Raw genomic sequence first — 12,410 nt, forward strand, 5'->3', positions numbered from 1 at the left:
CACACACACACACACACACACACACACACACACACACACAGAATGTGGTGGATGCATCTGCAGGTCGGCAATCCATCAAATTAGTAGATGGCTAACAAAAGCTATTTCTCTTCAGCCTTCAGGTGACACAGTTTAAATGAAAATGAAATGGAATCCATGCAATTAATGTGAATTGAAATTCACTGCACACAAACACACACACACACCCCCTCTCTGGGCTTAAATCAAGTTTGTTTTGGTGACATCTCACCCCAAATGAGTTGCGTATTTTGAATATGTTCCTGATTAAATATCAAGGCTTCATTCAGAATTCAGAATCACTAAACACAGCTGATACAGAAAGCTGTGCAATGATGCTTGAACCTTAATCAAATCCATGGCACTTGATTTTTACTCACCATTATTTGTTGACTAACGCACAAGTAACTTTACATCACTCTTTCATACAGAGACACACACACACACACACACACACACACACACTTGAATTTGAGCAGACCAAAGTGATGTAAATGTGAATATGCCAATAAGACAGATAATGAGCAATGGCGTACTTGTGAGTGGTTTGTAACAGTTTTGGAGGCATAGTGAAGTGATTAGACATTGACTCAAAATCTGAAGGTTGCAAAGTTCAGATCTGAATGTACGTTAAGCCTGTACTGTAAAACTAAAGTTTACTATGTATGTTCACATGTCCAGTAAACATACTGTATGTTCATATGTATTTGTTTGCAGGTGTGACTTGTCAGTGTGCAGATTTACAGTTATATAATCTTTCTTCTTGCTAACTTTTTCTTAATTGCCATTTTCCTACCCTGGTGCGCCTGCTGAGATCCATTACAGACGAAAAGCAATAATCTGCAGCTAATCAACCACAGATTCAGAAAACAAAGTCTGTTGATGAACAGGAATCTAACATTTTGCAACAACATTAAATTTGCTGTGGAAAAAACACAGTATTTCTGTAAAGCACAAAGTTAAGGACCTGGGACTTGACTTTCGACCGCTGTCTGACAATAGACGTGGCTGTGCTTTATATGATTTTAGATTTTAAAATCTATTTTCATACACAAGGTGAAACAGTGTGGAGTAGATTACTGTTTTATATAAAAAAAGATTGCACCATTACATCATTGTATTATGTACGGTATTAATTTAGGCAAGAGTGCATTTGCTGTTTTTTAGTGAGAAGCTGCTTCCCACATGCTTACCAAGAAAAATAATTTTTTGGTAAAACCCTAATCTTCCCCAAAATCACAACATCTACTACAGAGTATTTGTGCTCAGTTTAAGTCTGGAGTTTTACCTTCTGATGCAGTAAATGTAGATTTAACAACATATTTGTGTGATTTTATTGAAACTGGTATTGAATTTATAACCTAATGTCCTGTAGATGGTGAAACACGTTTATTTGTAGTAAACAGTGTTAGTACCTGGTTTAAAGGCACACTGACTGTGGGATAGGGCAGCATTTATCATTTAATTTTCTGACTTTTATTTTCATTTCAATGATTCAAACCAGTGACTTTCTGATCACAAGGCTCCTATTTCAACCATATAAAAACTGTGCCACTACAGATTTTATTGGTAATAATTTTTAAGTGATCCTCTATGACGACCTCGCTCATCGACACTGAAAAAAATGACAACATTTACATCAGTAGCCGCAATCTTCTTATTTTACACACATCTTTGAAAACTATTCAGTCCAGCAGAACTGGAAACTGGACTTTTATTTCAAAACTCTGTGTCTTTGACCTCTAATTGACATCTTTCCCCCTCTTCATTTGCCCCCCAGGTGTGCCAGCTAAGCGTAATGAGCTGTACTACGACTGCTGTAAAGAACCCTACCCCGATGTGACGTTCACAGTCACCATGCGCCGCAGGACACTTTACTACGGCCTCAACCTGCTCATCCCCTGCGTGCTCATCTCTGGTCTGGCTCTGCTGGTCTTCCTGCTCCCTGCTGACTCCGGAGAGAAGATATCACTGGGTACGGAGCGGAACACACACATCAGTACAGCTCTGCAATCACACACACACACACACACAAAAGGGACAATGATTCATGATTGTAATCATACATGCAGACAAAAATGTATCTCTCTCTCCAGCCTTGGTGATCTCAGCACACCAGGTCCTGACGCGATTGTTAACCCAGTTATTTGTCATTGCTCTATGCTAATCCTGACATTATAGCTGTGAATTAGCATTTATGTTGGATTCCATTCATTTGCAGATGAATAAAAGCTTCATTATAAAACAGAGCAAAGATTATCACCTGGAACCGAAAATGCCAGGTTGTTTTGAAATACCATTTAGTGAGACAGGGTCAGAGTAAATATATAACTGGGTTTTCCCTCAGGGGAAGAAAAAGAGTGAGTATTCTAAAATAAATCACAGCTGTTTTCACCTATTTTGAAACGACCAGCTGCATTTATTTTGAGTGCTCTCAAGTCACCATTAAATAGAAAACGAGACTATGATGAAAGATTTTTCCCTTTGCGTTTCTGCTCATCTCTGTCTACTGTCTATTTTCCCCCAGGCATCACAGTGCTGCTGTCTCTGACGGTATTCATGTTACTGGTAGCAGAAATCATGCCTGCCACTTCAGACTCTGTTCCTCTGATTGGTAAGACACTCTCCTGCGCTAATTACTGCTCAGTTTAATGATCTTTTGACTTTGAAAGTGATGAAAAAGAAAAAAAAACAATTATAGTGGGTCACAAAATAATCAAAGTATATCTCCCAAACAGATATTTGTGATAGACATTTGCTTAAAAACTTAGAAAGAAAGAATTAGTTTGACATAAATACATACTTTCTTACCCGGGATTGGTTGAAAATACCGTATGTCCCCCTGTTAGGTTAGAAGAGGGAAACACTTAGCCCAGGGGTCTGAAACCTTTACTATTAAAAGAGCCATTTTTGCATTTTTGGCCCCTCTACTACAAATAAAAATCATCTGAAGCCACAAAACCTATTCAACCCTTAAAATTAAGATAACATAGCGTTAAAGTTTTATATATAGTTACACTATACTTAAAGGAACTATAGGTTATTGCATTTATGATATTATAGAATTACAAAAAAAACTATTGACATTTTATTGCTGTTTTTACCTTATAACAAAGGAAAACACCAAACTCTAATGAATAGGAGAAAAAAACACTGGCATGTATATGCCTACTTCTAAATAAAACAGAACCCCCTCTTAACCCCTAAAACTTACTAATGAACACAAATTTTATTTTTTACACTGTTTTTGTACAAATTAAAAAAAACAAGAGAATGTGTATTAGGAAGTTTTAATTTTTTATTACCTATGAATGAAGCCAGGCTAGCTGTTTTCCTCTGTTTACAGTCTTTGTTCTAAGCTAGCCTAACAATCTGTGAAGGGACTTTGGTGTAGTGGCTACACAGTTGATTACAACTTCCATGTAGATCATGTAGACTAATGCACACTGCAAAGTTGGAAAGTCTACAGGAGTCATATGATTTCATTATTTTCAACCCATTCACGTGTGTGGGGAGCCAACAGGAAGTCAGCTGGCTCGGACAGCAGAAGTCTCAGATTTGCATGCTCTAAACTGGCTGGGCTGGACAAGGACATTTATGAAGCAGATTTTCAATGTTGTTCCATTCAAATTTTCCTCATTTTCTGTTTGTGCTGTTTGGTATTGAGTTTACGTATACACTAGCTATTATGAGGTTTTTGGAGTATCCTGCTTATATTTTGCACATGTAAACAGCTTATCCTGGTTTCATAAACCTGGGTAAGATCTTATCCTGGATTTGAGAAACCTAGACACCTTTTCCAGGTTTCTGAACCATTTCACAGGCTGATATGAAATCAAAACAGGTCAATGCAGACAGGAGCAGAATAATTCAAGCTTGGAGTTTAACTCCATCCCAGGCCACCCCGTTCATGCAAACAATCAGACTGCTAATTTTGTTTGTAAACCCTATTTGTTGATGTACCCGGTACCAGACGAAATGTGGCCACTATGTTCCTCTTGGAAGAAAATGATCTACATTAGGAAAAACAAAATTTTTTAGCAGCAGTCCAATTGTTATCCTGTTGTATAAAAGCAATATCACACTCGAGGTCACAATGTTGTACAGAATATCAGCATGGCTGTGATCGCCTGCGGCCTCATACCTATGACCATATCACAGCCGTGCTCATATTCAGTACAACATCACTCCCTCTCGTATGATAACGCTTAATAGCTAATCAAAACAGGATAATGCTCAAAGGATACTAATGGATCTGTAAATGCTATCACTGATGTTCTCATCTAACTTCCTGCAACAAAAGTGAAAAATGGTTATTCACAAAATGTTGATGTAATCAATTAAGACCATATATTAGAGCAAATTGGTACATTGAAATGAGACGAAGTCTGAGGAAGTGGTCCACGTTGAAACTCAAGATATAAAAAACATAAAAACAGTTGGCGCTGATGCAGGATGTGAAGATCACGCTAAGCATATGACACAAAGAGAGTTGCATTGTATAAGACCATACTGATACAGACCAGAAGAGACAGGGCAGTCAGCCATGAGATGAGCGGGGAGGCTGCAGACAGAGATGCTGCTCAGCATCATTTGGCAGCTCAGTGACAGAAAACGAAACCATTAACAAACTTGCCTTTACTGGAGTAGACGTATTAACCCAGTGCAGATGGAGCAGAACTAATAGATTGAAGACAAAATAAAATGCATTTGCTCTGACAGGTTTACACACAGCTGCTATTATGCTTCGACATGGAAATGTATACAGAATAATTTGATTGGTCCACCTTTCTGTGAGGTCGCTGACATCACAGCTGGATCAAAATGAAAAATGAGGGGGACATATCACATGTTTGTGTGTATTAGGGTCTGTGTGTGTGTGTGTGTGTATGTGTGTGTGTGTGTGTGTGTGTGTGTGCCAGTAGGATAGCGTGCTTGCCCACATGCACGTGTTATACATTTTCATTTCTCTGTGGCTTGCAGTGCCTTCAAGCCTGTGTGTGTGTGTGTGTATGTGTTTTGGCTGGTTTGTAAATTAGGAAACAAAATGTTAGTCATCCTCCAACCAGCCCCTGTGGTGTTATGACCTTAGGTTTGTTGACAGGGATAAACTCCCCACTGAAAAACCAACCCACAGCTGGCCACAGTGCTGCCAAAATATCACGCTCACCTCTCATGTTTCCTTCTTATATGTTAATAATGTAGATACACAAGCTTTTAATTTACAATTCACTGTTGCATTTCAGATAACAGGCTATGATTTCTCTTTGTTACACTGTGTTAATTGTTGTCTATCCCAAATGGAAATTGTTGTGCTTTACTTATGTGTTCTTCTCCTCTTCAGCTCAGTACTTTGCTAGTACCATGATGATTGTGGGCTTGTCTGTGGTGGTAACAGTCCTGGTACTACAGTTCCATCACCATGATCCCCATGGAGGGAAGATGCCTAAATGGGTAGGTTAACAATGATTTTATTTTATAATTAATTCTCACTACAAACTTAAAAAAAGAGAATAGTCAATTCTGATTTGTCCTACACAGTGCATCAATTTCAATTAACCAAACTATTTCCACATATTGGCACAGTCAACTACGAATTGAGGCTTTTACTAGACGATGGCTCCCTTTTGTTGGAGGTATAAAGTGACATTTATTCAAAGGTTGACAAATGTGTTAACACAATGGTTTGACTAAAAGAGCTTTTATGAGCAAGCATGTGTTAACAACACTTTATTTTATCTGTTCGTAATCTGCATTCAAACTCAGAATTGTGAGGTTATGTTAAGCTGTGTAGTTACATACATTTTTTGTATGTTTTATTTCTAAGGATTTATTTTATTTTAAGGTTGATAAAGCTTTTGATTAATACTTAGATTATATACTGTATATATACACTGTTGCTCATAAAGTTGGAATAAAATATTTTTTACCTCTTTCCATGAAATGATTGTGAAAATGTGATTTATTCTTGACAGATAAAGTGTATATCTTCTCAAAACTTTAGTAGTCAATCTCTTCCAAACATATCACAATGAAAATGAAACCACAATTAACCTGAAAACAAAATTATTGCAACTTTATGGGCAACAATAATATACTATTATACACCATACAGTGAGAGAAAGAAATAATGCACTGTGCAGCATCAAGTGAAATTTCTACCTTTCACTCTGTTTTTCTTTTTCATTCATGTCTTCACCTGTACTCTAACACAACCTTTCCTCCCTTTCTCTTTCCCCCGACTCTCTACCTACTCTTGTTTCTTTATCCAGGTTCGAGTCATCCTCCTCAACTGGTGTGCTTGGTTTCTCCGCATGAAGAAGCCTGGAGAGGAAACCAAAACAGCTGTGAGCTCTAGGAGCCCCCCAAACTACAAGTACTCCCATCCTCCTCCTCACCACACCAGCACCAGCAGCATTCAGATGAGCACCATACCTGGCCAGGCATCCACCCAGTCAACCACGACCAATGGGAGCATGAACCTGTACTTTGGCTACCACTCAATGGGCACAGACAGCCCTGCTTTCCCACCGAGCACAGATTCAGGTGTGGTGGTGTGCGGCGGCGGTGGTGGAGGAGGAGTTGGCCACCCTAACAGCTCATCCCCACACGACATCCATTCAGAGCAGACGCGGACATTACTGCTGGAGCAGGTCCCGGAAATTTCCCAGATCCTGGAGGAAGTGCAGTACATTGCGAGGCGCTTCCGAGAGCAGGATGAGGGAGAGGCGATCTGCAGCGAGTGGAAGTTTGCGGCGGCGGTGGTGGATAGGTTATGCCTGGTGGCCTTCTCGCTCTTCTCCATCATCTGCACCTTCACCATTCTCATGTCGGCTCCCAATTTCATTGAGGCTGTGTCCAAAGACTTCACATAATTCTGATATCTTCCCTCTCTGAGAGGAGAGAAGAGAGGCAAGGCTAACATTAAGAAAAATCCTGACACAATTAAAAACTGTGCCACACAAGCTCCCTGCTTCTGCTGTGTGAAGTACCACAAGATCCAGATGTTTTAAGTGTTACAAGTTACAGTACTTTGAAACCAAACTTTTCCTTCTTTCTTCACATACAGTATTTGTCAGTAATATCTGGGTGTATTTGGGTATAACCGGGGTGATGTGTTTTTAACCATTTCAAGGTGGCTGTCCTCGCGAACACCTTACATAAAATATGCCATGTAGGAGGTTGAGGCTACATGCAGTAGTTAATTATGTACAAACTCACACTAATGCACTTTTCATCTGTATCCCTGCTGCACCACATCATTTACCTCCCATCACATGCACTTCATGTCTCATCAAATACACTTCCTACCTTTCCTTTTCTGCTCCGTTCCCCACCATAGTGCTTCTCATCTTCTAGAAACATCTCAGTATCTTCAGCTGTTACACACAGTTCAGTCAATAAACGGTTTTAGAAATCATTTTTTCAGTCCTGTATTCTAGTAATGCTAGTGTTTTGTATTCTGTAAATAAATCCTACATCTTACTTTACATCTTACTTTATAAATGTGGTGAGATGAGATTATGTCTTTTCTATTGAGTGACTTTACCGGGAGCTAGTGACATGTTGACCCACAGCACTGTACATCTTCTCTTCAAACTAGAACTGCAACTTATGATTATTTTCATTTTCAACACAGAAGGTGACCAGATTCAGATTGCTTGTTTTATCCAACAGCCCAAAACTTTCAGAAGCAAACAAAAATTATGAAAATATTCGCATTTACTTTTTTCACGTATGCACGGACAAGATTGTTTCTTTCTCACCTCTTTCCAGTCACCCTTATTTCCTTGCCCTTCATTTTTTTGCCACCAGTCTTCTCATTTCCTTCATGCACAGCACAGCTCAGGTCCAGGTCCTGTATCTATAAAGTCACACTTAACAGCAACATATAAGACATTTACAGTTTTGCTCTTTCTAAGTCAATTTAATAGACCACGAAGTGACCTCAGAAAGGGATCTCCTAACAGCCTCCGTCCCTTATGCTAAACAGTATATAGTGTGGTTAGCATATGATACTCTGTGGCTATTTGTAATTCACTCACATTAGTTCACAATGCATTTATCTTTTGAGAGTAATTCAATGTTTATCTGACAATGTGTTGCTGTATTAAACTCCTTGATGATCGGAGCAACGATTAACAGACAATATTTGTTTTGTGTGAGGGATTTTTAAATGTGTTCTGAAAGGATATCACCCCAGTAGGGATGCATTTGAAACTAATCTCTTGTAGTGCAGAGTGCTTTGTGTTTTTACTCTCTAATACTCAGCAAAAAGGCAAACATTTTCTTCTCTAATCTCTAGTAACAACATGAGGATTACTGGGTGACCTTATGTAACAGATTTGTGTTAAACCTTGTCTCTTCTCACCACCCGAGTGTCCTCTGTGATTCTCAGTGGGACAAGACATGTGTGAATTCCCACTTTTACACACACAACTGAACTCACAGACCTGTCTGACTAGACACTTGGCCATTTTAAGTGACGTTTTGAGAGGAAAGGCGAGGAATAAAAGCAGCATCATACAGTTCAATGTGTGACTGCTACAGGAATAGTCACTGAAATTGAATTCATGCTGTTACAGCTAATCAATAGGCTGAGTACAGACTAATAGCTGCCACCTGATGAATCCAACACAGTAAAGCGTTTAAATGTCATATCCTCTCATAATGGACAAACAGGAGGAGGTCAAGCCAATGCTAGCTGCAGTACATTGCAAAACTCATTGTGTGGACAATGTTCTTTTATTTTTCAAGATTCAATAATCTTTATAAATCTAACCTAGATGTGATATTTACATTTGGTTTAAGCATCTCAAATATAAACAGTTTTTCACAAAAATGTAATGCAATGCTAGCAGAGCCATTGTTGTACTTGAAGGAACAAGTTGACATTTTGGGTTTCTTGACGAGGGTTAGATGACAAGATCGACACCACCACATATACGAAGCTACAGTTAGCAGCTGTGGTTAGTATAGCTTAGCATAAAGGCAACCAGCCGAGACTCCAGGAAATCACTTCACCCAGCCAAGAAATAATTAGTGAGCTTTAGAGGTGCAGGGAGATGGATTTTGTTACCTTTGGACAGTGTCAGGCTAGTTGTTTACCTCTGTTTCCAATCTTTATGCTAAGCTAGGCTAAGTAGCTGCTGGTTGTAGTTTCCTATCTAATATACTAAACACAAGAGTGGTAACAATCTTCTCGTCTTACTCTTAGCAAGGAAGCAAATAAGCCTATTTCTTTTCCTTCAATACTGGTCAGTTTGCACATCGTGTTTGTAGATTGTGAGTTTCAGGGGTTACTGCAGGTGAAAACAGAGTACTAAGATTTCATGATCTGAGAGAACAAAACTGTTTGTTTTTTTCCACAGAAACCATGCTGGGTTTATTGTTTTGCTTGTCAAAGTTCATGTGAACAGAAGTGAAGGATGCTGCTGTAAGTATGTTGCATAATAGATCAAGGAATAATGCAAAACCTTGATCGGTGACTCATCTAGGAGAATATGGACACTGAAGATGTAAAGACATATAGTATATGAGACCAGGGATAAGTGTCTATATACTGTACATGTGACTTGGCCCGACAACTCATGACAGCCAGTTATGTAGATATTCTCTGAGATGACCTCACCCTTTTCTATTGTTACTTACTCTTGTTGATGTGTATTCAGCATTTTTTAGGTTTCCACATGAGAAGCATTAATGGCACAGATAGTGTGCCAAAAAGAAGAATGATGCTGTTTCTGAAATGAGACTGTAATGAAAACATGAAGAAGACATTCTGCTACTTTGAAGCTGAAGCCAAACAAGTAGCTCAAAAAGCAAAAATGTGAGATTGTTTTGACAAATATTGAAAAGTGAGGGTGTCACTGTCTGCTTTTCCCATCCCATCACAGGCTTTTTTTTAGTTCAATCAACAGTGTTGTATTTTGGTCAACTTGAGTGTCTTTTTCTTTGTGGTCTGTGCCTCTCTGCTCAGTATGATTCATTCTCCTTTAAAGGATGTACATACATGCTCACTGTACATGACTATTTTGCGAAAAATAAACAAGACATGTGCTAATTGATTGCCTTTGAGTGGCTGACATGCTGCAATTCATGCTATAATTCACTAAAAAATACGACTGACGATGCTTTCACTGACAAAAGTTGTCAGACCGGCCTCATTCCTCTCTTGAGGTGTCTGAGTTATAGTAGTGTTACTGCTGTGAATCTAATTGGACAGCAGTGTAATGACAGCTTGTCATCTGATGTGCCTGGTTAATCAGAGCGTGTGATTCTCATGGTATTTTGTTCACATATGTGTAATATGTCAGCTTTTAAGGAAATAGACAACATTTTGGGAAACACACTTATTCACTCTCGTGCCAAGTTAGATGTGAACAATGGCAAAAATAGTTTTGTGTGTGTGTGTGTGTGTATTTGTGTGGACTGGTCTACAAAGTGATACAATAAGTTTGAAAAAGTTGTCAACAACAGCATGTGTTGATTTATGAAACCAGGCAGCTCCGTGGACTGAATGTTTTTTTTTTTTTGTTCCTTTTTTTTGATTGACAAACAAGAACTGACACATTTTCTCTATTTCAACACTGACTCAGTTGATTCTATTTAAATAATTCAGCATTCCACGGTTCCCTTTCTTGGGAACAGTATTGGTATATGGTGTATGCGCATGTAGCCAGGTACACTGAAGTTGACTTCGCAAAGTTGTAGAGCTGAGAGGTTAATCTGAGCTCAGATATGAGAACATGCAACACACAGTGTTCAGCCAGCAGCAGCATAGCAACCTTTCTCATTTCACAGCAGGAATGAATGACTGAGATAGACCAAGTCAGGGGAGATCCAATCTCCTTACTGATATTAGTCAGGACGTTTGGTGGCTTACACACACACACACACACACACACACACACACACACACACACACACACACACACACCATGGTGCTCACCAGAGTGATGACATGTTCAAATTGGTCAAATCTAATCTCAGGCTTCACTACACACAGACAGACAGCTGTTGGTGGTTAGAATTGCACCACTCCCTGTCACCCCATGCAAACACATACACACAAATGCACAAACCTTCCATTTGCAGACAGTGCTGGGAGCTGACAGGGCCAGTGTCCCTGCTCCACCCTTCCCTGCAGACTGTCCCACTGTTGCGTCCCTTTTTCTGGTCCTAAGATGGAGCAGACCACCTGGGTTGTAAAGCGGGAGGGGGGTTATGCAATCCTGGTGAATAATGTTTGCTCTGTTTGGTGGCACTGTTGGTGCCAGGTCAGCTGGAAGAGATCTCAGCGGACTTTGTGCAGTTAGTGTAATGTAAAGACCACACACCTGCCCCTCCTGTGAGATATATATGGCCGTGTAGAATACTTGCCTGCGTGCAGACACCCTTCTGGTTTTCAGGTGGGGACTCTGTACTAGTTCACACAGTACTGACCACGTGGCCATTAAACCTGACCCACCTATTACGTAGCTACCTATTACTGAGGTAGAGGTCTTCTGTACAGTCACAGCCTCAAACACTGTTCAATCTGACCAGTATGGCTTGTCATTTAGCTCCGTGTTCTGCATACAAAACATGAATATGAGTCAGAATCATTATTATTATCCATCCATGCATACACTTGGCCAGAAGTCGTTATTTAAAAAAAAAGTTGTTTGACATTTTGAGAATTATGTTTATTCCCCCTTCTCACCAATATCAATGCCACTCTCATGTTTGTACGCTAAATATGAAGGTACAACCAGCAGCTGTGTCTGAATCCTGGAATCAGGGGGAAACAGCTAGTTTGAATCATCTCATCTAACGGATTTCTGAAAATGTCGAACAACTCCTTTAAATTTGACTCAAGGAATCATGATAATATTTGACTATATGGTCAAAAACCTGAAAGTCGCTGCTGTGGTGGGACTTTTAACAACCCATGTGACCTACACAGTCTCATATGATAAATGCAAACACTAACACATCACACATTTTCTGTTCAGCTCAAATGATTAAAATCATTAAACCAAAATGACACATCTCTCCAGTGAGAGCCCGTGGCTGACCCACTGTCAGTCTGTGCTTTTCATCATTACAAACATGTTGATTAGTTGTCAGAGATTCTGTCCTCACTGTCCTACAGCTGGTGTCATCAGCTATGTGTGATTTATGTCTGAAATCATTTTTTAAATCTCCGCTCTTCCTTTTCTCTCCCCCTTATAAAAGTAAAAAATCTCAATTTTCCATTGGACGCATCTGTTTCAGACATCAACCTTGTCCCCTTCCCTCTGACTTAATCCACTGGGATGGAAGTGTGTGTGTGTGTGATGATAAAACACTGTTAATCTGGTTTCAGAGTGACTGGAGCATATAATCTCATTTACTCCTTCACCCCCCCT

General features: G+C 39.5%; 1 protein-coding gene across 1 annotated transcript in view; it reads left to right on the forward strand.

Annotated features, from left to right (window-relative positions):
• The window catches only part of LOC111666634 (neuronal acetylcholine receptor subunit alpha-7-like), a 47,691-nt gene extending 37,616 nt beyond the window's left edge, over window positions 1–10,075 (forward strand). Inside the window, exons 7-10 of the mRNA XM_023422013.2 lie at window positions 1,799–1,993; window positions 2,546–2,632; window positions 5,363–5,472; window positions 6,291–10,075. Of these exons, the coding sequence (XP_023277781.1) occupies window positions 1,799–1,993; window positions 2,546–2,632; window positions 5,363–5,472; window positions 6,291–6,893 (995 nt within the window). The 3' untranslated portion in view covers window positions 6,894–10,075. The remainder of the gene's footprint in view (window positions 1–1,798; window positions 1,994–2,545; window positions 2,633–5,362; window positions 5,473–6,290) is intronic.
• Window positions 10,076–12,410: the final 2,335 nt, after the last annotated feature.

Source organism: Seriola lalandi, unplaced genomic scaffold (assembly GCF_002814215.2).
Source record: "Seriola lalandi dorsalis isolate HSWRI2012SDOR001 ecotype SW California unplaced genomic scaffold, Sedor1 jcf7180002054678, whole genome shotgun sequence".
NCBI classification, from domain to species: Eukaryota; Metazoa; Chordata; class Actinopteri; order Carangiformes; family Carangidae; genus Seriola; species Seriola lalandi.